Below are 26,022 nucleotides of genomic sequence, written 5' to 3'. Positions count from 1 at the left end.
CCCTTGCCCATAAAGACTTTGCAAAGCGTCACTTAGAAGATACTGTAAGATGTAGTAGATGGTCTTGGGGTCAGATGAGGCTACAGTGGATCTTACTGGCCTCAACACTAAGCGGTACATGTGGTATAAATCTAATATACTGCTTATCAGCCAGGTAGCACCATTCCTACTGTACAGTATGGTGGAGGCAGCATCATGCTACGGGGATGTTTTTCAGCAGTATGGACTGGAAATCTGGTCAGGATTGATGGGAAAATGAATGCTGCTAAATACAGACCGATCCTGGATAAAAACCTGCGAGCCTCTGCCTTAAACTGGGGAGGAGGTTCATCTGTCAGCAGGACAAGGCCCCAGAACACAATGCCAGAGTAACCATGGAGTGGCATCAAATGAAGAAAATCGATATCCTTGAATGGTCCAGACAGAGCCCTGACTTTAACTAATTGAACATCTCTGGCAAGACCTCAAGACTGTCTATCACTGGTCCCCAGCTAACCTTGTATAGCTCGAGTAATTTTGCAAGGAGGAATGTACATATCTTGCTCCATCATATTGTGAAAAGTTAATAGACTACTGAAAGACCACTGGCTGTAATAGTTAAGAGAAGTTGTTCAACTAAGTAAAGAGGGTAAGTTCAACTTAGTTGTTCAACCAAGTAAATACTTTTTAACCGCTGACATTTCAGTTTTTGAATTTTTAGTTTTTCAAGCTTTCCAATTTACCCTGTTCTTTTGGGCTTTACTGTGGGGAAAAAAAGCATGTGATTCATAAATGAAAAATCACAGTTAAATTGATCAAAATCTCTGGTTGTAATACTCATTTTTGTAAACAAAGAGTTGGAGACTGAATACTTTTACAAGGAACTTTGCAGTACGATGAACATCTGAAACTTATGGCATGAAAAAGTAACAGAGGCAGAAACTTATTATATTTACAAAGTACCAATTGAGTACTTAATGTACTATGACCTATAAACATAGGTTAAAAAGTGCATTTGACATTGGCAAAATGGGTCTTTTTCTATAAATCATGGGAGAAATAAAACGGCGAGTTTAAATGCCACTAAATGTGCTGATGACAAAGTACGTTGAAAAATTAGTATGAGACAAGTGTAGCAAGCATAGAACATAGAAAATCTACAGCACAATACAGGCCCTTCAGCCCACAATGCTGCACATATACTTACTTTAGAAATTACTTAGGGTTACCATAGCCCTCTATTTTTCTAAGCTCTTGGATGTACCTATCCAAAAGTCTCTTAAAAGACCCTTAACATATTTCTATGGTACCTTATTCCAAAGACAGTATTGGTAAAAAGCCCATTTAATTATAGATATCAGTTAGTTATAGTTATATCAATAGTTATCAGAAGCAATTTTTATTAATATTCTAATATTATTTTCTGCTGATCTTAACTTGTGTTACTTGTAACTGTGTGCATCAACATTTAGTATTTCTATTCAACCATAAATTGAAAATGTCTTTTTTAATTTTGTATGGTATCAACTGTCTTTTTTCAGGAAACATTGACTTTTATGTTTTAAAACTTTGATAATTTTAGAAAAATATAAAGTGGAGCAATGAATCATCATCTGGTTATTGTTGAGATGCAGATAAATATTAACTAGCTACAGTAACAGCAGTTTGCAAAAAAACAGTGGACACAGAATTTTCTGTAAATAAAAAACCTAGCAAGTGAATCCAAAATTTGTGCTCTTTTTAAAAAGGTGGATAATAAAATGTCAACTGTATTGTCCAGTACAGTATTTGCTTAACTTAATTAATAGTTTAAATGATAAACAAGGGTTGTCTGATTGTGGATCACAGATTGGTGACAATGTATGTATCCAGAATAATGATTCCACAGCTGAAGTTTATCCATAACTATCATTTTAAAAAATTTGTAACAATTTTGAATAGGTTAAACTTTTCAAGATGTTTTTGCAAGAAAAAAAATCTCGTGTATGTAGTTAGTCTATGCAATAAAATATTTAACTAGACCATAAAACCATAAACAAAGGGGCAGAATTAGGGCCCATTAAGTCTGCTCCACCATTCAATCATGGCTGATTTATTTGCTCTTTCAACCCCATTATACTGCCTTCTCCCTATAAGCTTTGAAACCCTTATTAATCAAGAACCTATCAGCCTCCACTTTAAATATATCCAGTAACTTGGCCTCCACAGCTATCTGCAGTAATGAATTCCACAGATTCACCATCCTCCTGCTAAAGAAATTCGCTCTTTCTGTTCTAAAGAGACATCCTTGATTTCTGAACTTGTGCCCTCTGATCCTGGACTACCACTAATGGAAACATTCTTTCTATCTAGGTCTTTCAGTATTCAATAGCTTTCAATCAGACCTGCCTCATACTTCTAAACTACAGTGAGTATAGGCCCAGAGCCATCAAACGTTTCTCATATATTAACACTTACATTGCAACAATCATTCCTGGTCAGGAGTTTCTCCAATGCCAGAACACCCTTCCTTAGATAAGAGCCCAAAACTGCTCACAGTACTCCAAATGTGGTCTGACCAATGCCTTATAAAGCCTCAGCATTACATTCTTACTTTTATATTCTTGACCTCTTGAAATGAATGCTAACATTGTATTTCCCTTCCTTACTACTGACTCAGACTGCAAGTTAACCTTTAGAGAATCCTGCACTAAGACTCCCAAGTTCTTTTGCACCCAAATTTCCTTTGTTCCCTGTTTAGAAAATAGTCTACATCTTTATACCTTTCACCAAGTACATGACAATACACTTCCCTACACTGTATTCTGTCTGGAACTTCTTTGGCCAATCTTCTAATCTGCCCAAGTCCTTCTGCAGACTCTCTGCTGCCTCAATGTTGCATGCCCATCCACCTATCTTTATATCACTCACAAACCTGACCACCGAGCCATCAATCTGATATTCAAATCATTGAAATATAATGTGAAAAGCCGTCCCAACACCGACCTCTGAGGAACAACAGTAGTCACCAGCAACCAATCAGAAAAGGCCCCTTTCCTCCCTCACTTTACCTACTGTTAGTCAGCCAATATCCTATCTACAAACCCCCATTTCCAGAAAAGTTGGGATATTTTCTAAAATGCAATAAAAACAAAAATCTGTGATATGTTAAATCATGTGAACCTTTATTTAACTGACAAAAGTACAAAGAAAACATTTTCAATAGTTTTACTGACCAACTTAATTGTATTTTGTAAATATGCACAAATTTAGAATTTGATGACTGCAACACACTCAACAAATGTTGGGACAGAGGCATGTTTACCACTGTGTTACATCACCTTTCCATTCAATAACACTTTTTAATCGTTTTGGAACTGAGGATACTAACTGTAGTAGATTTGCAATTGGAAATTTTGTCCATTCTTACTTGATATAAGACTTCAGCTGCTCAACAGTCCGTGGTCTCCGTTGTCTGATTCTCCTCTTCATGATGCGCCATACATTTTCAATAGGAGATAGACCTGGACTGGCAGCAGGTCAGTCAAGCACATGCACTCTGTGTCTACAAAGCCACGCTGCTGTAGCCCGTGCAGAATGTGGTCTGGCATTGTCCTGCTGAAATAAGCATGGATGTCCTGGGAAGAGACGTCACCTTGATGGCAACATATGTCTCTCTAAAATCCTAATATACGCCTCAGAGTCAATGATACCTTCACATACATGCAACTCACCCATTCCGTGGGCAGTGATGCACCCTCATACCATCACAGATGCTGGCTTTTGCACCTTTCGCTGATAACAATCAGCATGGTCATTTTCATCTTTGGCACAGAGAACTCGATGCCCGTTTTTTTCTGAAAACTAGCTGAAATGTGGACTCATCTGACCACAGCACACGGTTCCACAGTCTTTCGGTCCATCTGAGATGAGCTCAGGCCCAGAGAACTCGCCGGCGTTTTTGCATAGAGTTGATGTATCGGTTCCTCCTTGAGTAATACAGTTTCAAGTTGCATTTCTGGATGCAGCGACGGACTGTGTTAGTGACAATGGCTTTCTGAAGTACTCCTGAGCCCAGGTGGCTATAATTGTCACAGTAGCATGACGGTTTCTTAGGCAGTGCTGCCTGAGGGCTCGAAGATCACGCGCATTCAACAGTGGTTTCCTACCTTGCCCTTCACGCACTGAGATGTCTCTGAATTCTCCGAATCTTTTCACAAAATTATGTACTGTAGATGTTGAAAGACCTAAATTCTCTGCAATCTTGCATTGGGAAATGTTCCTTTTGAACTGACTAACAATTCTCTCACGAATTTTGGCACAATGGGGTGAGCCACGACCCGTCCTTGCTTGCAAAGACTAAGCCTTTGATGGACGCTACTTTTATACCCAGTCATGATAGCTCACCTGCTACCAATTAGCCTGCATAATGTGGAGTCTTCCAAACTGGTATTACTTGAATATTCTGTGCACTTTTCAATCTTATTTTAACTCTGTCCCAACTTTTGTTGAGTGTGTTGCAGCCATCAAATTCTAAATTTGTGTATATTTACAAAATACAATTAAGGTGGTCAATAAAACTATTGAAAATATTTTCTTTGTACTTTTGTCAGTTAAATAAAGGTTCACATGAATTAACATATCACAGATTTTTGTTTTTATTGCGTTTTGGAAAATATCCCAACTTTTCTGGAAAAGGGACTTGTATATGTACCTTTCCTGTAATAACAATGGGTCATATCTTGTTAAGGAGCCTCATGTGTGACACTTCGTCAAAGGTCTGAAAATTCAAGTAAGTAACATCTACCCACTCTTCTTTGTCTATCCTACCTGAAGGAAACCATGCTGATTTTGGCCTATTATATCCTGTGCCTCCAGGCACATCAAAATCTTATCCTTAATCATGGACTGCAACATCCTGCCTACCACTTAAGTCAGGCTAACTGGCTAAAAATTTCCTTTGTTCTGCCTCCCATCCTTCTGAAAGAGTAGAGTGACATTTGCAATTTTCCAGTTCTCCAGAACCATTCCAAATCTAGTGACTCTTGAAAGATCACTCGAATGCCTCCACAATCTCTTCATCTACCTCTTTCAGAACTCTGGGGTGCAGTCCATCTGGTCCTGGTGATTTATTTACATTAAAAAATTTCAGCTTCTCAAGCACCTTCTCCTGAGTTATAGCTATTGCCTCACACCTAATTGAAACTTGAATTTCTGGAACACTGCTGGTGTTTTCCATAGTGAAGACTAACAAAACACTTCCCAAGTAAGTTCCCTGCTTCTTTGTCACCATTTCTACCTCTCCAGTGGTCCAATATCCACTCTTGTTTTTCTTTTACTCTTTGTCTTTCTGAAAAAAAAACTTTTGGTATCCTCTTTTTATATTATTGGATAGCTTACCTTCATATTTAATCTTTTTAGTTGCCTTCTGTTGGTTTTTAAAAACTTCCCAAATCTCTAACTTCCATCTAATTTGTGCAATATTATATGCCCTCTCTTTTAGGCTGTCCTTGACTTCCCTTGTCAGCCTTGGATGGCTCGTTTTCCCCTTAATACTATTTCATTTTTGGGGTGTATCTATCCTGTACCACTTTCTTTGGGATCCTACACCTTCTGAACTATTGCCAGAAACTCCAACCACTGCTGCTTTGTCATCATCCTGCTAGTGTCCCCTTCCAATCAACTTTGGTTATCTCCTCCCTCATGCCTCTGTAGTTCACCTTACTCCAATATAATACTGATACATGTTCTTAGCTTTTCTCTCTCTCTCACTCTCTCTCTCTCTCACACACAGACTGCAGGGTGAATTCTATCATTTGATCACTGTCTCCTAAGGATCCTTTACCTTAAACTGCCTAATCAAATCTAGTCCATTACACAACATTCAAATCAGAATTGCCTTTTCCCTCATGACACAGCCACAAGCTTCTCTAAAAAGTGATGTCGTAGGCATTCTACAAATTTCTTCACTTGGGATCCAACACTAACCTGGTTTTCCCAATCTACCAGCATGTTGAAATCCCCAATGGCATTCATAGAAAAACATCAATCTCTTTTCTTCCAACCAATAACAACATTACAATATAATACAGGAATGTCAGATATTTCCAATAGCTTCATGTTTATGCAACATGAAACAAATCACTTCTTTCTTTCCCCTTCAATACTAGGGGAGTTGTTGGGGGGGGGGGAACTATTTCTTCCTGGTTAATTGGGTCCACATCCCGTGGCAGGTGGCAACACCTACCTTTTGCACTGTCCATTGCATCAAATGCACTTTACAGGTGAAGATTAAATTTGTTATTTGTTTCAAGTTATCACACTATACTCACCATTCAAGATGTGGTCACCTCAAGAACATGGAGATGAAACAAAATCTGGATGATCGTCTGAAATTCAGTCTCTAACCGTGACCTTGGCTTTTCAGACATCTGTCATTTTATTAATGTAATCCTATACTCACAACCTCACTATCTTCAATGCTCTTATATTGTTCCAATGGAGTTCATCATCTTAAGGAATAGTAGTTCTTCTAATATCCAGGCAGATTACATGTTTCTGGACTCAATAGCAAGTAGACAATTTCAAATGATAAAACAAGAACAGAAAATGTTAGAAGTATTCAGCAGGTTAAACTGTATCTCTTGTCAGAGAAATGGAGTCAATGTTTAGGATGAAGACTTGTTATGAGAACTAAAAAGACAAAAGAAGCTTGTAAGGCTACAGGGAGAGTGGTGAGGGCAGACCTCTGATAGGGTCAAACCAGAGTGATGATGAATGATTTCTTACAGCTTCCCCACAGATTCAAGAGCATCATATGTCTCATTTGCAGTTCTGACAAAGGATCAAAACCTGAGACACAGACACCATTTCTCTTCTCACCGATGCAGATCAAGCTCCTGGTGTATTTCCAGCATTTTCTGTTTCCAGCACCTGTAGTTTTTTTTTAATGCTCAATTTCAGATAATTACTCAACTCCCATTTACAACTATTCTAGCCCTATCCAATTGTTTCTTTACTTGCCCCATTTCCACCCACTTTCTGTTCTCTACCATCCCTTTTGTGATTCCATCTCTTGTTCCATCTTCCCGCATAAGAGACCTTCCAAGCTGTGTTGTCTTTCTCTATATTGAAAAATGTATTTCATTTTCTCAAATTTCTTCCAGTTCTGTTGAAAGGTCAACAATGTGGAGTGTAATACACATGCCTAATCTGCTGCAAATTTGCAGCATTTTTCTTTTGCTGAATTTGTTTCAGTCACAGAGGTACTTCAGCTTTTAATTGCCTACATTTTTAATTGGTTGTTTATATCTGTAATCCATTAACTACTAAAATACATAAATTTCTCCTCCATACAAAACTTTATTTGTTAAATTTTACCCTGTAAACACTAAAAATTGCTAATAATGGTATAAAAGCACCAATGATTGTTCATGTTGTCATGCAGCAGTCCATGCATTAAAAAAAAATTGGATAAGTTGTAAGTTCACAAAACATGCAAGGGGACAATAAGGGAGGGTAGCACTCTCTACATGTCAAAAGGGAGACGTGCCTGTATAGAACAGGACTTTTGCTTTCTCTTACCTGGGAGATGTAACCAGACCGGACCTGTTGCTCACGTTCTAAGCTAGCCTTCAACTGGGCTTCAAGCTCCACTTTGTGCTTTTGAGACTCTACTAATTCCTGTTTGCAATGCTCCAACTGAGTTTTCAATTCTTCAAGCTACAAAAACAATGAATCATAGTTTACAGGAATAAGTCTTCAGTAATACTGTACATATTTCTAAGGATTTAACTGAAGTTAAGGTACAAGTGACAATGTGGCAAAGCATGTGATTCACAGCTCCAATAACTGAATCCAACCCAGACTTCCACTGCTCTCTGTATAATGTTTCCCTTAAGTGCACTGGTATTCTTCCTAATCCTAAAGACCACAAGTGATAGGACGAAGTAAGACATAGAAGCCATTCAACTCATTGAGTGTGTTCTGCCATTTCATCATCAATCCCATTCTCCCACCTTCTCCCTGTAATCTTTGCTGCCCTTACTAATCAAGAACCTATCAATCTCCACTTCAGATATACCCAATGATTTGGCCTCCACTGTCGCCTGTAGCAATGAATTCCAGATTCACCACCCTCTGGCTGAAGAAATTCCTCATCTCCATTCTAAATGGATGTCACTCTATTCTGAGGCTGTGCCCTAAGGTCCTAGGCCTCCTGCACTATAGAAAACATCCTCTTCTCATCCACTCTATCTAGGCCTTTCAATACTTAATATATTTCAATGAGATCCTCCATGATTCGTTAAGTTCCAAAAAGTACAGGCCCAGAGCCATCAAATGTTCCATTCCCTTTCATTCCTGGGATAATTCTCCTAAACCTCCTCTGAACCCTCTCCAATGCCAGCACATCCTTTCTGAGATAAGGGCCCCAAAACTGCTCAAATACTCCATGTGTGTTCTGACCATTGCCTTATAAAGACTCAGCATTACCATTATATCCTTGCTTTTGTATTTTAGTCTTCTGAAAATGTATGCTAACATTACATTTGCCTTCTTTAACATCGACTCAACCTGCAAAGAATCCTGTACAAGAACACCCAAGTCCCCTTGCACCTCAGATTTCTAAATTTGCTCACTGATTATGCCTTTATTCCTTCTACCAAAGAGCATGACTATACACTTCCCAAAATGATATTCCATCTGCCTCCTCTTCGCCCATTTGTTCAGCTCTTCCAGAACCTGGCATGTAGTCCATATGGTCCAGGTGACTTTAGGACTTTTCAGTTTCCCAAGAACCCTCTCAAGTAATAGTAACTACATTCACTTCTGCCCATGACACTCATATTATATAGATATTTCCTTTTTTCTCTCCTTATTGTTTTTTTAGTTGTCTTCTCTTGGTTTTTAAAAGCTTCTCAAACCACTTCCCACTAATTTTCACTATTTATATACCTTCTATTTTTTTTTGCTGTATTTGGCTTCCCTCTTCAGCCACAGCTGCCTCATCCTCCCTTTAGAATGCTACTTCTCCTTTGGGGCTAATCTATTCTTGGATGTTAAGCTCCTAAATATGATCTTATTTCACCCATGACTCAGTGATTTCCACATCATACTTGCCAATTTCTAATTGTGGTACAAGATCATCTACTTATGTATTCAAATGTAACACCTTAAGTCCTGTATTCACCACCCTTTTTAAACTTTGCCTCCATGCTACTGCAAGTTAAATTCTTATCCCTTTCTAAAATTAGTCATTTTATTTATTTCAGACACTTTCGTTAGCTCTCCTTTATTTAATTTATAAATGTCTACTTTTCCAAATGTTTGAACCCACCCACTCCTATTTTGTTTAAAAACACAATTCAACCCATTCCACTGACTGCAATTTTGCCTTGTCAACTGCCTACCCTTCACAGTCTCACTGCTTGTATAACAACTGCCATAGAACCATAGAACATTACAGCACAGAAACAGGCCTATCACTCATGTTCCCAAATCCATGTCAAATTAGCTTAAACCCTCCCAAACAACTCTAGCAAACCTGCCCACAAGGTTATTACTCCTCCTCAAGTTAAGGTGCAGCCTGTCCTTTTTGGAGAAGCTGAATAGAATGGCCACTGTAAATTGTTCCTGCTGCGCAGTTAAGTTTATTATCTGGGTGGGAGTTGATGTGAATGTGGAAGAATTGGTTACAAGGAAACTTACTGGGGTTTGGATGCTCTGAGACAGCATAGACTTAATGGGCCAAAATAGGTTTCTTATCTGCTATAATAAACAGGTAAGTTACTCCCTTGGTCCCTACTCAAGAAACCACTACTGCCATTGCAAACAACAAAATCAATTATTCCAAAGCCCTCCTGGTTCATCTCTCAGCATTCATCATTTGTTAACCTGCATTCTAATCTGTTCTAAATCTCATTCATCATTTATCTACTGTATATCTCATCAACTTGTTTTGGCCCCCACTGATCTAATACCTGTAACTATAACTTTAAATTCTCAGAGTTAAGCTCATGTTCTGCTATCTTCCACAACAAACCACCCATTTTTAGCCTCTCCTGGCTCAAACATTTCATCCTTTCACCTCTAGCATATTGTGAATTTCCACCTTCTTTGCCACACATAAATGTCCTTAGCAGACATACATTATTGCTCAAGTTCAACAAGCATGTGAATGTAATAATTAGCAACTAACCACCCAGATGTTTTTAAGGGAGCAATGTTACCTCTTTTGCATGGGCTTCCAGTAGCTTATCAATCTGTGACATTTGTGAACTTGGAAGCACCATTGCCAGGGGGACGCGCCTTTCTTCCCGGATGGGTGTCCGTTCTACCTGTTGCCAGTGCTCTTCGATTTCATCATGCACTTTCTGCCTTCGGTCCTGTGGTGGTGAGGAACTGGCTGTTTCAAGTTCTACATTGCTTGCATCAGCTGAACTTGAACTCGCTGCTCCAGCCACAGCCTCGTACCTTTTCCTACGTTCCTCACGGCGTTTAGTCCGTTCCCATTCATTATGTTCTGATGGAGGTGAACCAAATCTCTCTGAATGTCTGTCATATAAACCTGACCTTGCTGCCCTTTCCTGTGCTAATGCTTGCGCAACTGGCCTGAATTCTGCCCAATCAAAAGTTTTTGATCTTCCCTCTCTCCTCCTTTCACGAGCTCGGCTTTTTCGCTGCCCTGTTTCTTTATCCACAGAAGATGTTTCAGATGATGGAGAGTCCGATTTGCTGTCATAATGTGGAGTCGTATCTGGGAGCATCACAGAACACTGTTCTTCTGGTAAACTGATAAGGAAAGTAACTAACATGAAATTGCATAACATGCCAGAATATACAGAGTTGTTTTGTGTAAATAATTCAGCAAATGACATTTCAAAACTTCTAATCGTTAAGAAAACAGCTGCAGCATCATAAAATGCTTGGGATCACACCCATAAGTTATTCAAAAATCATTCAAAGTGGACTGCATATGCTTACACATTACATTAAGCTTATAAAAACACAACATAACTTATTGAACATTTAAGTGAAGAGTAACAATAAAAGATTCATAGCCACAACAGGTTGACAGTGGATGCAATCTCACTGCCTCTCCATTTGGCCTTGCAACACCTGGACAATAGCAATACCTACATCAGGCCATTGTTTATTGATTACAACTCAGCGTCCAACACTATCATTCCTTCATTTCTAATAAACAAACTTCAAAACCTGGCCATCTGAACCTCCCTCTGCAATTGGATCATGGACTTGCTCATCAGAAGACCAGTCAGTGCAGATTGGAAATAACATCTCCTCCTTACAGATAATCAACTGAGGTGCACCTTAAGGAAGTGTGCTTAGCCCACTGCTTTCTCTCTACATTCATGACTATATGACTAGATGTAGCTCAAATATACTCACTGATGACACAACAGCTGTTGGCTGAATATCAGATGGTGTTGAGGTGGCGTACAGGAGCAAGATAGATTGGCTGGTTGAATGGTGTTGTAACAACAGCCTCACACTCAGCATCAGTGATGGAAAGGGTGAGCTGCAAGTTCTTGGGGGAGGGGGTGGAGGGTGTTAACATTTCAGAGAATCTATGCTGGGCTCAACATATTGATATAATCACAAAGAGTGTATGATAACAAGTATACTTCATTGGGAGTTCAAGAAATTTGGTATGTCATCAAAGACTCCAGCATATTTATACAGATGTGCAGTGACTGTGTAACCAGGTGACTGTTGAATATCATTTTTTATTGTTAAAGTGCACTTATGTATTCACCCTGGTAATGCTAAAATAGCTGTCTGTGCCTTAAGAGAAAACTGTGACATCATTATGCAGGTGTGGAGTAGAAAGAATTGTGAGATTCTAGAAAGGATGTTGAATGCTAATCGTATGGTGAGGGAAGATTCTTGTGAGTAAGGTTAGTCTTTTTAGTAATTTAAACACCAAGACAACATATTGCAGAAGTTTTTGTAAAATTAATTTTTGTCTTTCTTTGTTGTTTCATGGCCAAACGTGAACGTAATGGAGTAATGTGAATGTGTGTATCTCTGTTTACGTAGCATGAGCAAGGAGAATTCGTTTCAGGGCCTAGAACTGAGTAGTTCCCAAACTGAGTAGATCTCTTAGTTAAGATGAAATGTTGGTGGGATTCTAATGTTTGTATTTTTTTTAATAAGAACTGCCACTAACATATTAGTTTTGTATATTTTGTTATATTTATTTTCATACTGCATATGTAACAAGCTTGTGGACCAACATTAAGCTGAGACTGTAACAGCAGGAGCTGTGGTTTTTAAAATTTATTTTGTTGTTTTTATTTTGATACCCTCTTTCTACATTAAAACAGATAAAAGGAATTAAAGACCCAAAAAAGTATTTGTTGTCCTGCATGTGTATTTTCCCCAGGCTACAAAATAGCTTGATATGAATGCTCCAATGCACAGGATCAATAAAAAGCTGCAGAGAGTTGTAGACTCAGCCGTCTCCATCCAGGGGAGGCACCAGAGAACATCTCCAAAAGGCAGCACCTCAAGAAGGCAGCATCCATTATTAAAAACACATATCTAGGACATGCCCTCCTTCTGATTACTGCAATCAGGGAGGAGATGCAGAAGTCTCAAGATGCACACTCAATGTTTTAGGGACAGCTTCTTCCCCTCCACTCTCAGATTTCTAAACAATGAATTCACGAATGCTACCTCACTATTTTGCTCTCTTTGTGCACTAAGTATTTATTTGTCTATATTTCTTATTGTAACATTTCACAACATATGTCAGCAATAATAACCTGATTCCAGTTTTTACCTGGCAACATCTGGTGCCTTTGAGGGACGGATATTTTTCATTAATGCCTGCATCCAATTTCGTCGAATTCCAGCAGTCATTGCAGAAAGGGTAAACAAAGCTTCCAGGGTCTATAAAATGGAACAAATTCTTCAATATTATTCATATGACTGCAGTATTTCCTGTTAATGTTATGTATTTCCAGTTAACCACGCTAATTTCAGAGATGAGTGACAAATTCCATGGAATACTACTTGTGAACTTCACTACTTAATTGAGAGTAATCTTTCTCTTTGGGGTCAAGGATGACTTAATTACTTGTTGTGGAACATGATCTTGCAAAGTGAACTGCTCTGGTAGATAAATGTCCCGAGCATTCTTCTGTAAAGAAGTGCTACAGAAGGCTGTCATTATTCATCCGTAACATTCATCCTGCAGAGTATGTGGTGGAGTATGGAGGGGGAAGTAGATACAAGAGAATGAAAAGTCTTTGCTTTGTGAATTCCCCTTACTACCGATTATCTCTCATTTTTATGGAAATTTAACCTTAAATAGGCAGCAACATAAATTGTTTACAATATTTTGAGAAATCTTTCTCAGATAGTAATTTTAATCACTACGGAGTAAATAAAATCAATTATGCTTAATGCCACTTGAATATTAATATTAACAACTTGAATTAAAACTTTAAATTGATTGCTGCACAATTAGGTTATTTATTTTAATAGGCAAATCTACATTCCATTGAGAGTAGGGGAGATTCAAACAAGAGGATATGAGTTGAGAGTTATGGGGCAAAAGTTTAGGGTAACACAAGGGGAAACTTTACTCAGAGAGTGGTAGTTGTGTGGAATGAGCTTCCAGTAGAAGTGGTAGAGGCAGGTTCGATTTTGTCACTTAAAAAAAATTGGATAGGTATATGGACAGGAAAGGAATGGAGGGTTATGGGTTGAGTGCAGGTAGGTGGGACTAGGTGAGAGTAAGCATTCGGCACGGACTAGAAAGGCCGAGATGGCCTGTTTCTGTTCAGTAATTGTTATATGGTTATATGTTATATGGTTTACATTCCCACATCAGACTGGTATTTAAAGATACTTTCAGACACCCAAGTCAATAGCTCTAAAAGTTAAATATTAGAATACAGAAGTAATCATCAAACATCATTCATGCTTCAGAACATATCTTACCATAATAGAACAAGCTGATAACCTAGCCAGTGAGATCTCATTGCATCTTTTATCCAAATGGAAGCAGTATGAAACATCTGTAAAATCTAAACTATGTAACCTGGTTCTCAAAACAAACGTAATTGAATTCAGATCCCATCCAGACAAGAAAATAAATTTGCAAGTTTGGAGATTCTTCATACACACTGTTGTTTCATTAAATCAAGTCTGGAAAAAAAAACTTGAGAGGTACCATCTTATATTTGAACCTTTGCATTACAGGCACCACCCAAAGTTCAACAGTAAGAACGATAGTAAAGTACTTTGCCTTTTATTATTTTGCAAAATGAGGAAATAATTATTAAGATCCTGCAATCCAGCAGAATTTGCTTTGAACTTTATCACTAACATGCAGGTACTAATATGGGAGATTTTATTTATTGAAATACAGTGTAGAATAGGACCTTCTGGCCCTTTGAGCCGCACCGCCCAGAAATTAATCTACCAATGGCAAGTCTCTGAGTGTGGGAGGAAACCGGAGCAACCAGAGGATACCCATATAGTCACGAAGAGAATGCATAAACTCCTTACAGACAGAAGTGGGAATTGAACCCGACTCACCCATAAAGCATTGTGCAAACCATTATGCTACCTTGCCACTCCACATGGCACTAAAATGAATTTCTCAGGATCAAAAGATTTGGATTACAGTTTCAGATTCTTGGAACCATTTAACCATTTTATGCATTCTAGATATGCTGTGAGTAAACAAATGTACAAATGAAGAAATGTCATGAAACTAGGTTGTTTTTTGAAAAAAAAAAATTTATTCATGAGATCCATGAGGGTGGAGCTTAGTCAAGATGACGCTAAACGATGACTCCTTTGTCATCTTCGGAAACAGCTCCAGTTCCATCTTTAATATCTCTATTTTTCCCTTTCAGTAGTCTTTTGAAGACTCTGTCCTGGAGTTACTCACTGACTTCAGTTCATTGCAGGAATGGGACCCACTCTCGGGGTGTCATGACTGGCTGTTATCTGCCATGCCAAGGGCATGGCCTAAGCATTCGGCTCACTTTTGGAGGCCTAGGATCTCAGGGCTCTGAAGATGGGCAGATTGAAGGTCGGTGTCCTGGACTGGTGTGTCGTGGGAGCTGGAACATCTTTGGCTGTGTGCCCAGAGACCTGAGATCTTAGGGCACAGAAAAAGCGACCAAATGGATTTCTAACATTGTAAACCAGCAAGTTGTTTGTTATGTTTCCCTTATTGCTGTGATATGGAGATATCTCTTTCTCCCTTATTAGGGAGGGAGAGAACCTGTGGTATGTCGAATACCAGGTGAACACGTAGTCTTTGGGTACTGCAAGTCTGTGTCTTTGCTGTGCTTTTGCTGCACACTTGGGTGCTCAGTGGCAGGTGCCGATGCACTTTAAAAAAAAACTGGTGAGGGGAGGGGAAAATCATTGTTTGCTGCTGCTAACATGTGGGAGGGAAGGGAGCTGGGGGGGGACTTTTAACTGTCATTCATTCTTTGAGGCACTCCTCTATTTTCGTGGATGGTTGTGAAGAAAAAGCATTTCAGGATGTATATTGTATACATTTCTCTGACATTAAATGTACCTTTGAAACCTTTAAGATTCTTTTTAAAAACATGAGCTCTGTAAGTACCACTTGCTTCATGAACAACACACAAAAATCTCAGAGTAACTTAGCAACATCTATGAAGGGGATAAATAGTTGAGGTTTTGGGCCAAGATCCCTCATCAAGATCTGGATTTCGTGTGTGTTGCTCAAAATTTCCAGCATTGCACAGCCTTTTACGTTTATGATTTGCTTTACGATTCGCTTTCTCGATTTCTCTTTTTCACATAGTAAACATTCAGTCTCTTGTTTAGTGACTAACTGGACTCTGCCAAGAGTCTTGTGTACTGATCATCCATTGTTATTCCCTCAGCCAAGTTGATTTTCTTCTGTGGCTCTTCACTATCATGGCCACTGCAAGGGTCATCACCACGGAGACAGTACTTTCACTGGTCGCTCATCAAACTACAATGTCACAATTCATCCATTCCATGATGCAGTCTTCATGCGGGTCCTCAATCATTCTTTGTTGTTCACACTTTTCTTGTACATCAGCAATAATTTTGCTTTGAAATTGAATTTTATAGCCTTCAAAATTTTGGAGTTATTTCAGAATTTCAATTTGCTGAATAAGATATCTTAAACTTAAATAGACAATCTTTTGCCAAGTTGTGCTTCAGATGCTTTTCCTAGATTACTACAATTATACATTAGTATTATGCTTAATATTTTTGCTTTACTTCGCTAATTAGTATCGCCATGCAGGACGCTTCCAGTATATCATAAAACAAAACAAAAACATAAAAGCAGACAAGGACCCATGAGATAGCTCATTAGGAATCCTGAAAAAATATTTTGGATTTCACTTATTTGAACTGGAGTTTTTATACTTTGTTATATTTGAGTAAATCTATTCTTTCATTATCAAAAGAACAGAATGTTAAGAGACAATCTGTATAATTTCAATGAGTAACTAGAATGTTCATATGCTGTTTAACTTGAAGCAACATTGTGTAAGCTTATATGGATCATAGTGAAAGTCAATGAAAGTGGTTTTTTTTTACAGTACAGCATGGCAAGGAAATTGTCACCAAACAATTGATACTAGAACGTACAATCATCATAGCGATATTTGATTCTGCGCTTCGCGCTCCCTGAGGTACAAATCGAAGTAAATATAATAAAAATTTAAATTATAAATCATAATTATAAAATAGAAAATGGAAAGTAAGGTAGTGCAAGTCAGGTCCATATATTTGGAAGGTACGGCCCATTCCGGGTCAGGATTCGTTCAGCAGCCTTATCACAGTTGGAAAGAAGCAGTTCCCAAATCTGGCCATACAAATCTTCAAGCTCTTGAACCTCCTCCAGGAGGGAAGAGGGACAAAAAGTGTTTGCACAGAACAGAAAATATAAGCGGCATCATTTGACTTGCAGGTATGGAGGAACATACAAATAGCATAATTTGTAGCTGAGATTTTAAGAAAAGCTTTAACTATTTACTTAAGTAAGCTTTTGCACTACATTGTTCATTAGTCACACTGCTGAAACTTCTTGTTTTAAATGTAGTAGGACAAAGAATAAACACAACACCTTTCAGCTGGGAAATCTATGTGCTGGAATCACATATGCACTGTCTGATTCATTTACTGTAGCTTCAGCATTTGGACTCTCAAGTAACAGTACTGACTGGATCAGTAGTTCAAGCATTTCCTGAAAACTGGCTTTCAGACCTGTCATCTTCTGAGAATTCTGAAAGTCCATGTGATGTAACAGCAGTGAATAGTTGCATTACAAACCTGAAAAGATGTCTGGCAATTGTATGCACACTTGAAACTAAATTATTAGTAGCAGAACAAAACATTAAAAGGGAAGCTGTTTATCCTTTAGATACAAGACTGTTGGAACCTGCAGTTTATCCAAAAGGGCAGGGATTAAGAAATCAACCATTAACTTATCATCTCTCAGAATCTTTCTCCAGTTCAAATATCAAACATAATGTACTGGTCCATGCTGAATTCCAGTCACTGCAAGCAAAACTGCATCATTTGCATCATGTTTTGGAAAGTTTACAACAGAAAATTGGTCAGCTTGCACAGGAATGGGATATTGGAGAACATGAACCATTACCTGAATTAATACATGCATTAGAAGATTCAGTACAATACTTGGAATGTCTGGAAGAAGATTTAGCCAGAAAAAATAAAACATTTTTTGATGAAGAATCGTTAGTTAGAGATTCCTTAACTGAAGAGGAAAAACTGAAATACTTAGCGGACAAACTTTCACTTGAAGCTAAAGCACTTAACAGTATAGCGAATGCTTTGCAGAATCCAAACTCCATTGTGAAAAATACTTTAGATGAAATTAGAAAACAGAGTGAAAATATTGCCATGCCTTTGGTTTCTATAGATGACACCAGTACTCAAGTTAAGCATGCTGTTCTTAACAAATTACTTGTAGAAGGAGAGTTTTGGGCAAATATGTCTAAACTTAAGGAAAATGAGATATCAGATGCTGAAGAGCAAATGAGTAAGCCCATAAGCAATTATCTAAATATTATGGCAGATAATAGCTTAATAAAAGGTGAAATATTGTTCTGGGCTCATAATATTTTGGAAGATTCAAAAGAAAAGCTGCAACAGCTGAAAGCACAATACACAAAAATGCATCATAGAAGCCAAAACACTGAACAGATGCTCAGGAATGTTGTAGCTGTTTATGGTACTTGCCAGCTTGATGAGCTAATTGATGAAATTCGGAATGAATTGAATAAAGATAAAGAAGACGAGTCATTGTTTTTCTGTTCTCAAACTTGCAGACTACCATCAGCGTCTGATTCTGCTGACCAGGACTTTGAACTTTGTGCAAGGGCAGAGTTAGTGCAGCAAATCAAGAAAAATGTTTGCTTGTTGAAGGAAATGTCTCACTGTATTCAGTCAGGGGCAGATGATGAATTGGGTGTACTGGCCAAAAAGTTAGTTCACAGTGTGGAGTGTATACCCACATTAAGCAATCATTATAATGCAAAAGATGCCTGGCCTTTTCTGCTGGTATCAAAGAGAAGAGGGCATATCCTGGACGATGGAGTCCTTAATGATGGATACTGCCTTTTGGAAGCATCCCCTTTTGAAGGTGCCCTTGATTCTGAGGAGGCTAGTGAAACACTTTAAGAGAATTGCAGAAGAGGGCATTGCATATCTCACAAGGATCAAGAAGAAGTATGTATTTCCAACTCAGATGAATGATTTGGAGAGAACTTGAAGCAATCCATGCACCTACTGCTATCATTCTTCAAGATGGCAGCGGTCTTGAAGCAACAATGAATTACTATAATGCATTAAGTATATGATACATATTGAAAATACTGATAAACTTACATTTGCTCATTTCCATTCAACATGCCAGAGAAATTTTTAAAAGTTAATTCATTAGTAGACAATTCAACATTTCCTCTTCTCTCAACAATGATGCCATAAAAATCATGGCAACATATGAAAAAGATCTTAAATTTAAGATCTTCAATTTCATTGAAGATATACAGTTGTAAAGAAGGTCATCATATTCCCTAATTGGTTTTCTTACACTGATCATGGGATGAATATGGAGCTTTACTATCCCCTATCCAGCTTAACTCTACTTTAAACCATCTGCCTGCACCTCAAATAACTACCATGATTGGCAAACTATTAAAAGCCAACTTAAAATAAGAGCATTTGTAGCTTCTCTTACCATAAAAAAACTGTTTCCTCTACCAGAAACACATTTCACAGTTTTCAACACTCATTTAAAACAACATAGGTAAAATTCTCCTCATACAACACAAAACAAACTAAACTTACTGAGCTAGTCTCTTAAAATCATAAGTGTTTTTCTCCTGCAGACATAGTGTTAAATATAAAATTAGGTTTCACTTGTACAATTTGTGGATACAACATGGTTTATTGGGGAGTGAAGGCTCACCACCATCTCAACTCATACATGGAAAAAAGATGCTAGGTACGAGATAGCGAAGAAGAACTTGCACTTATGGAACTGAACCGTAACACGAGTCTTCTGGGCTGAGCTTTGTTGATGCATCTATTGCAATTAAAGCTGAAACTTGTCAAAAGACCAGAATGAGGGGTTTTATGAATAACAGTGGTATAAACTGATCTTGAATAAGTGAATGGATACACATATCTCAGGTCATACCAAATAGAACAAAACTCTATCTTAGCTAATAGTAAAATTAAAAACTAATGAAGCCTAGATTAGGCAACATAAATTCAAAAAACATAAATCAGTCACCATACAATTAACCAATATAATATGAAAATTGAGCCAGCAAGCAGTAATCCCCATCACCGATAAATTAGTTGGAAGAACTGATTAACAGGTGATGGGGATCACCACTTGCTGGCTATCCTAACTACCCTCAAGAAATAGCTGGCAAGTCATCTTCCTGAACTACTAGATATCCTGTGGTGCAGGAAAGCTGGCAGTTAGGGGGTTTCTGCATTCATTTCTAGTTTTGATGATAGGAGAGCAATAAACCTCTAACTTAGAAAGAACCTGCAATGTTGCACGTACCTGCTGCCTTCATCCTTTCAGGAAGGTTTTTGGTTTGGCAAATGCTGTTATTACTATAGCACAGATTGTACAAAGTAGGCAGTGGGGGGACAGGTTGCATGCTTATAGGATGGTAGATTCAAACAGGTTGTTTACATGAATAATGTTAACCTTTCAATGCTGTTGGAAGCTGCACTTATCCTCACAAATGGAGAAAATTCTGTGAGACAACATCATGCAGCAATGGTGGATGTCCAATAAGTCACTTGCCACAGTCTCTGACCTGCTCCTGCAGCAACAAAATTTAATTTGCTGGCCAGTGGAGGAGGAAATATGCATGGTGAGTGGACTATCTTGTTGGTATGTGCAACATCCCTGAATATTTCCAGGTAACAAGTAAAATCAGAATCAAATTTAATATCATTGGCATATGTCATGAAATTAGTTGTTTTACGGCAGCAGTACATTGCAATAAATAATAAAAAACTATAAACAATAAACATATATAAAAATATAATTGAATTAAATAAGTAGTGCAAAAAGAGAGGAAAAAAACTCAGGCAGTGTCCATGGGTTCATAGTCCTTTCAGAAATCTGATGTTGGAGGCAGAAGCCATTCCTGAAACGTTGAGTATGTGTCTTCAGGCTCCTGTACCTCCTCTTTGATGGTAGCAATGAGAAGAGGGCACGTCCTGGATTATGGGGGTCCTTAATGATGCTGCCTTTTTGAATCATCACTTTTTGAAGGTGCCGTGAATGCTGGGGAGGCTAGTATAATAAATATGAAAAAATTAAATAAGCAGTTCAAAAAGAGAACAAAAAATAGTGAGGTAGTGCAAATTGGTTTCTTGTCCATTCAGAAATCTGATGGTGGTGGGGAAAAAGGTTGTTACTAAAATGTTGAGTTTGTGCCTTCAGGCTCCTGTACCTCCTCCTTGATGCAATCAAAGAGAAGAGGGCATATCCTGGACGATGGAGTCCTTAATGATGGATACTGCCTTTTGGAAGCATCCCCTTTTGAAGGTGCCCTTGATTCTGAGGAGGCTAGTGCCCATGATGGAGTTGGTTGAGTTTATAACTTTCTGGTGATCTTTCTGATCTTGTACAGTGGTTCATCCATACCAGATGATAATGCAACCAGTTAGAATGCTCTCCATGGTACATCTGCAGAAATTTGTGAGTGTCTTTGGTGACATACCAAATCTCCTCAAATTCCTAATGAAAAATATAGCTACTGTCATGTTTTCTTTGTAATTCCATCAATATGTTGGACTGAGGATAGATTTGGAAAGATGGTGACACCCAGAAACTTGAAACAGCTGCTGATTTCTCAATCAAGACTGGTGTGTTCCAATGACTTCCCATTCCTGAAGTCCACAATCAATTCCTTGGTCTTAATGATGTTGAGTGCAAAGTTGTTGTTGCAACACCTCTCAACTATCTCATCCATCTCACTCCTGTACATCTCCACATCACCACCTGGAATTCTGCCAACAGTAGTTGTGTCATCGGCAAATTTATAGATAGTGTTTGAGCTGAGCCTAGCCACACAGTCGTGGATATACAAAGAGTTGAGCAGTGGGTTAAGCATGCATCTTTGAGGTCCGCCAGTATTGACTGTCAGCTAGGAGAAGTTATTTTCAATCTGCACTGACTCTGGTTTCTTGATGAGGAAGTCAAGGATCCAGTTGCAGAGGGAAGTACAGAGGCTCAAGTTTCAGAGCTTGTTGATTAGTACTAAGGGTATGATGGTGAACACTGAATTGTTCAGGTCGTTGCTTTAGCTGCAGTTGAATCTGCCATGACCAACCACTCAAAGCATTTCATCACAGTTGATGTATGTGTAACTGGTCTATAGTTGCTGAGGCGGCTCACCCTGATCTTCTTGGGCACTGGTATGATTGTTACCCTTTTGAAGCAGGTGGGAACATCTGACTGTAACAGTGAGAGACTGAATATGTCCTTGAAGACTCCTGCCAGTTGGTTGACACAGGTATTCTGTTGCCTATCAAGTATATCATCAGGGCTTGAAACCTTGTTCACTGTCATGAAAGATGCTCTGACATCCGCCTCCAAGACAGAGATTACAGGGTCGCCGGATGCTGCAGAGATTTGCATAGGTGTAGTTTTATTCTCCCTTGCAAAGTGTGCACAAAAGATGTTTGTCTCATCTGGAAGTGAAGCATCACAGTTCTGGATTACTGGTCTCGAATACTAGAGAAACTAGCCCTCAGTAGTCTATCAATCCCCTGGTTCATCCACAGCTTTTAGTTCAGGAATATCCAGTATGTTCTCCAAGATGAAATCAGCGACAACTGTGGTGCACTCATCCAGAGCCAAAGATAAAACCAGAACCAAATTCAGAGCCAAAGATAAATATCGCCCAGTTTGCTGACTCAGAGCTCCTCCGCCTCCTTTGATTATAGCTTCCACTTGTGCTGCAGACTTGAGACTCTGGCTACAGAGTATAAGTAAAGACAGGTGATCAGACCTTCCAAAGTGCAGGCGTGTGACAAGATATTAAGCATTCCTAATAGCGGTATAACAAAGGTCAAGTGTGTTGGCTCCCCTGGTTCCAAAGATGAAATGTTGGTGGTAGTTGTTCAGAGACTTCTTCAAGCGAGCCTGGCGGAAACTCCCTGCAATGATAGCAAAGGTATCAGGGTGCACTGTTTCATGACTGCTGGACATGGTGCTCAGCTACTCCAGTGCCTGCCTGACATTGGCCTCAGGTGGAATGTACACTGCTACCAGGATGATGGTGGAAAACTCACTCGGCAGATAAAATGGACAACATAACCGCAAAATGTTCCATGTCATGTGAGCAGGACTAAAGCAGAACCATCACATCTGTACCATGATGAATCAATCATGAAGCATTCTCCCTCTTCCTCTACTTTTAATGACTCAACTGACCTGACTTTGTGGAGAATGGTGAAGCCATCAGGCTGCAGTGCTGTGTTGAAATAGTGGAGGTGAGCCATTCTTCCTTGAAGCAAAGTAGACAGCAGTCTCTGATGTCCCCCGGTACTGCAATCTTGTTCTGAGATCTTCAGTTTTATTTTCAAGAGAAGTCAGAATTGAGGGATCTAGGGCCACTGCCACTTCAATCGTACCCGTAGCCTAGTGTTCCTTCCATGCTTCCATTTTCTTAAAGAAGAACGGTACTCGCGACCTGACTATGCCATCCAGGGTCAAATGACTTTATATTAGCAGATATACCAAAAGGAAAAACAAATTCCCAGGGGGTGGATTACTCACATTCTATTTGACAGATATGTACGTGTGTGTCAAAAGTGGATATCCTGAAAAATTCCTGCATTACATTCCACAGTAACAGAGCATAAATTTGTTGGAATTTTCTAATATTTAATCTGGCAAATCTGCTTGCATATTTTGTGCTTGGTTAGTCTTTGGATTTATTAACAACCTATTTATCTGGAAAGAGATTCGACAATGTTGAAAAAATAAACTGGAAAAAGGCAAACTACTCTTAAAATTTCTTGTGCGTAATGTTTGTGATTAATTATAAATAGGTAATTATTTGAAAGTAATTAAAATGCACTGGCATGCCTTCCGGGGATGTTCTTTCCCTTCTCTTATTTTCTCTATACCAATGACTATATCTCTAGTGATCCATTTGTTAAATAGTCTGCGTACACCACGACTATCAGTGGACTAATCACCAGAGGCAATGAATCCAAATACCATCAGGAAATAAACAGGTGTGATCACAACAACTTGAAGCTGAATGCCCTCAAAACCATGGAGATACATAATCCACTTCAGGAGAAATGTGGAAAAATTCTACATTTAGCACTGCTTCAACATTCAGCCTTTAACAAAAAGGCTCATCAGAGGATGTACTTCTTGAGGCAGTTGATAACATTCCATTTTCCCCAGAATATACTGGTGCAATTCTATATTGCCATCATAGACAGCATCATCACATCAGCCATCAGTTGTCAGGGTTGGTGCAGCATACTCTCACAATACTGTATATGAAAACTACAGCAAACTATCAAGTCAGCTGAAAAGGTCACTGGCTACAATCCACCATCACTGCAGAACTTCTATCTGTCTAGGACAAAGAAACAGGCAGGAAAAGTCAGGGACACTACACACCCAGCAAACTGCCTTTTCCATAAGCTTCCTTCTGGAAAACACTATAGGGCTATTAAAACAACAAAAAACAATGTGAGTTTAAAAGATACTACCCCATGTAGTTATTCTGATCAATCATTATATTCCGCAAATAAAGTTGATCCTTGTATTATATTCTAGCATTCTTCACAAGTGTTGCAGTAGCTATTTGATATACAGATAATCAGTTTGTCGCACTTTTAAGTGCTTTCATATTTTAAAATTTATAGAAACATAGAAAACCTACAGCACAATACAGGCCATTCAGCCCACAATGATGTGCCGAACACATACTTACTTTAGAAATCACCTCAGGTAGACATAGCCCTCTATTTTTCTAACCTCCATGTACCTATCCAGGAGCCTCTTAAAAGACCCTATTGTATCTGTCTCCACACCTCTCGCCAGCAGCCCATCTTACACACTCACCACTCTCTGCATAAAAAACTTATCCCCGACATCTCCTCTGCAGCTAGTTCCAAGCACCTTAAAACTGTGCCCTCTTGTGTTAACCACTTCAGCCCTGGGAAAAAGTCTCTGACTATTCTGACTATCCACATGATCAATGCCTCTCATCAGCTTATGCACCTCTATCAGGTCACCTCTTATCCCACGTTGCTCCAAGGAGTAAAGGTGAAGTTCACTCAACCTATTCTCATAAAGCCATTCCAGGCAACATCCTTGTAAATATCCTCTGCACCTTTTCTATAGTTTCCACATCCTTCCTGTAGTGAGATGACCAGAACTAAGCACAGTACTCCAAGTGGGGTCTGACCAGGGTCAAATATAGCTGTGACATTACCTCTCGGCTCTTAAACTCTATCCCACAGTTGATGAAGGCCAGTGCACCGTATGCCTTCTTAACCACACAGTCAACCTGCGCAGCAGTTTTGAGAGTTCAATGGACTCGGACCCTAAGATCCCTCTGATCCTCCACACTGCCAAGAGTCTTACCATTAATACTATATTCCGCCATCATATTTGACCTACCAAAATGAACCACCTCACACTTACCTGGGTTGAACTCCATCTGCCACTTCTCAGCCCAGTTTTGCATCCTATCAATGTCCCGCTATAACCTCTGATAGCCTTCCACGCTATCCACAACACCCCAACCTATGTGTCATCAGCAAATTTACTAACCTATTCCTCCACTTCTTCATCCAGGTTATTTATAAAAATCATGAAGAGAAGGGGTTCCAGAACAGATCCCTGAGGCACACCACCACGGATCACTGACCTCCATGCAGAATATGACCTGTCTACAACCACTCTTTGCCTTCTGTAGGCAAGCCAGTTCTGGATCCACAAAGCAATGTCTCCTTGGATCCCATGCCTCTTTACTTTCTCAATAAGCCTTGCATGGGGTATCTTATCAAATGCCTTGCTGAACTACATCTACTGCTCTACCTTCATCAATGTGTTTAGTCACATCCTCAAAATACAAAGCCATTCTGACTATTCCTAATCATATTATTATGCCTCTCCAAATGTTCATAAATCTTGTCTCTCAGGATCGTCTTCATTGGCTTACCAACCACTGAAGTAAGACTCAGTGGTCTATAATTTCCTGGGCTATCTTAAACAAGGGAACAGCATATGCAACTCTCCAATCCTCTGGAACCTCCCTGTCCCTATTGATGATGCAAAGATCATTGCCAGACGCTCAGCAATCTCCTCCCTCACCTCCTACAGTAGCCTGGGGTATATTTCACCTGGTGCTGGTGACTTATCCAACTTAATACTTTCTAGAAACTCCAGCACATCCTCCTTCTTAATGTCTATATGCTCAAGCTTTTCAGTCCACTGAAAACCATCCCTACAATCACCAAGGTCCT

At 39.0% G+C, this 26,022-nt stretch overlaps 1 protein-coding gene across 3 annotated transcripts in view; it reads right to left on the bottom strand.

Annotated features, from left to right (window-relative positions):
- LOC132380184 (GRIP and coiled-coil domain-containing protein 2-like) overlaps positions 1–26,022 on the bottom strand; it is a 422,104-nt gene that overhangs the window by 94,158 nt on the left and 301,924 nt on the right. For all 3 annotated transcript variants that reach the window (XM_059948866.1, XM_059948868.1, XM_059948867.1), the window contains exons 13-15: positions 12,764–12,873; positions 10,188–10,749; positions 7,543–7,680 (exon numbers count right to left, since the gene is read on the bottom strand). In XM_059948866.1, the coding sequence (XP_059804849.1) occupies positions 7,543–7,680; positions 10,188–10,749; positions 12,764–12,873 (810 nt within the window). The remainder of the gene's footprint in view (positions 1–7,542; positions 7,681–10,187; positions 10,750–12,763; positions 12,874–26,022) is intronic.

This window comes from Hypanus sabinus, chromosome 23, assembly GCF_030144855.1.
Source record: "Hypanus sabinus isolate sHypSab1 chromosome 23, sHypSab1.hap1, whole genome shotgun sequence".
NCBI lineage: Eukaryota > Metazoa > Chordata > Chondrichthyes > Myliobatiformes > Dasyatidae > Hypanus > Hypanus sabinus.
This window is presented reverse-complemented; position numbering and strand designations above follow the sequence as displayed.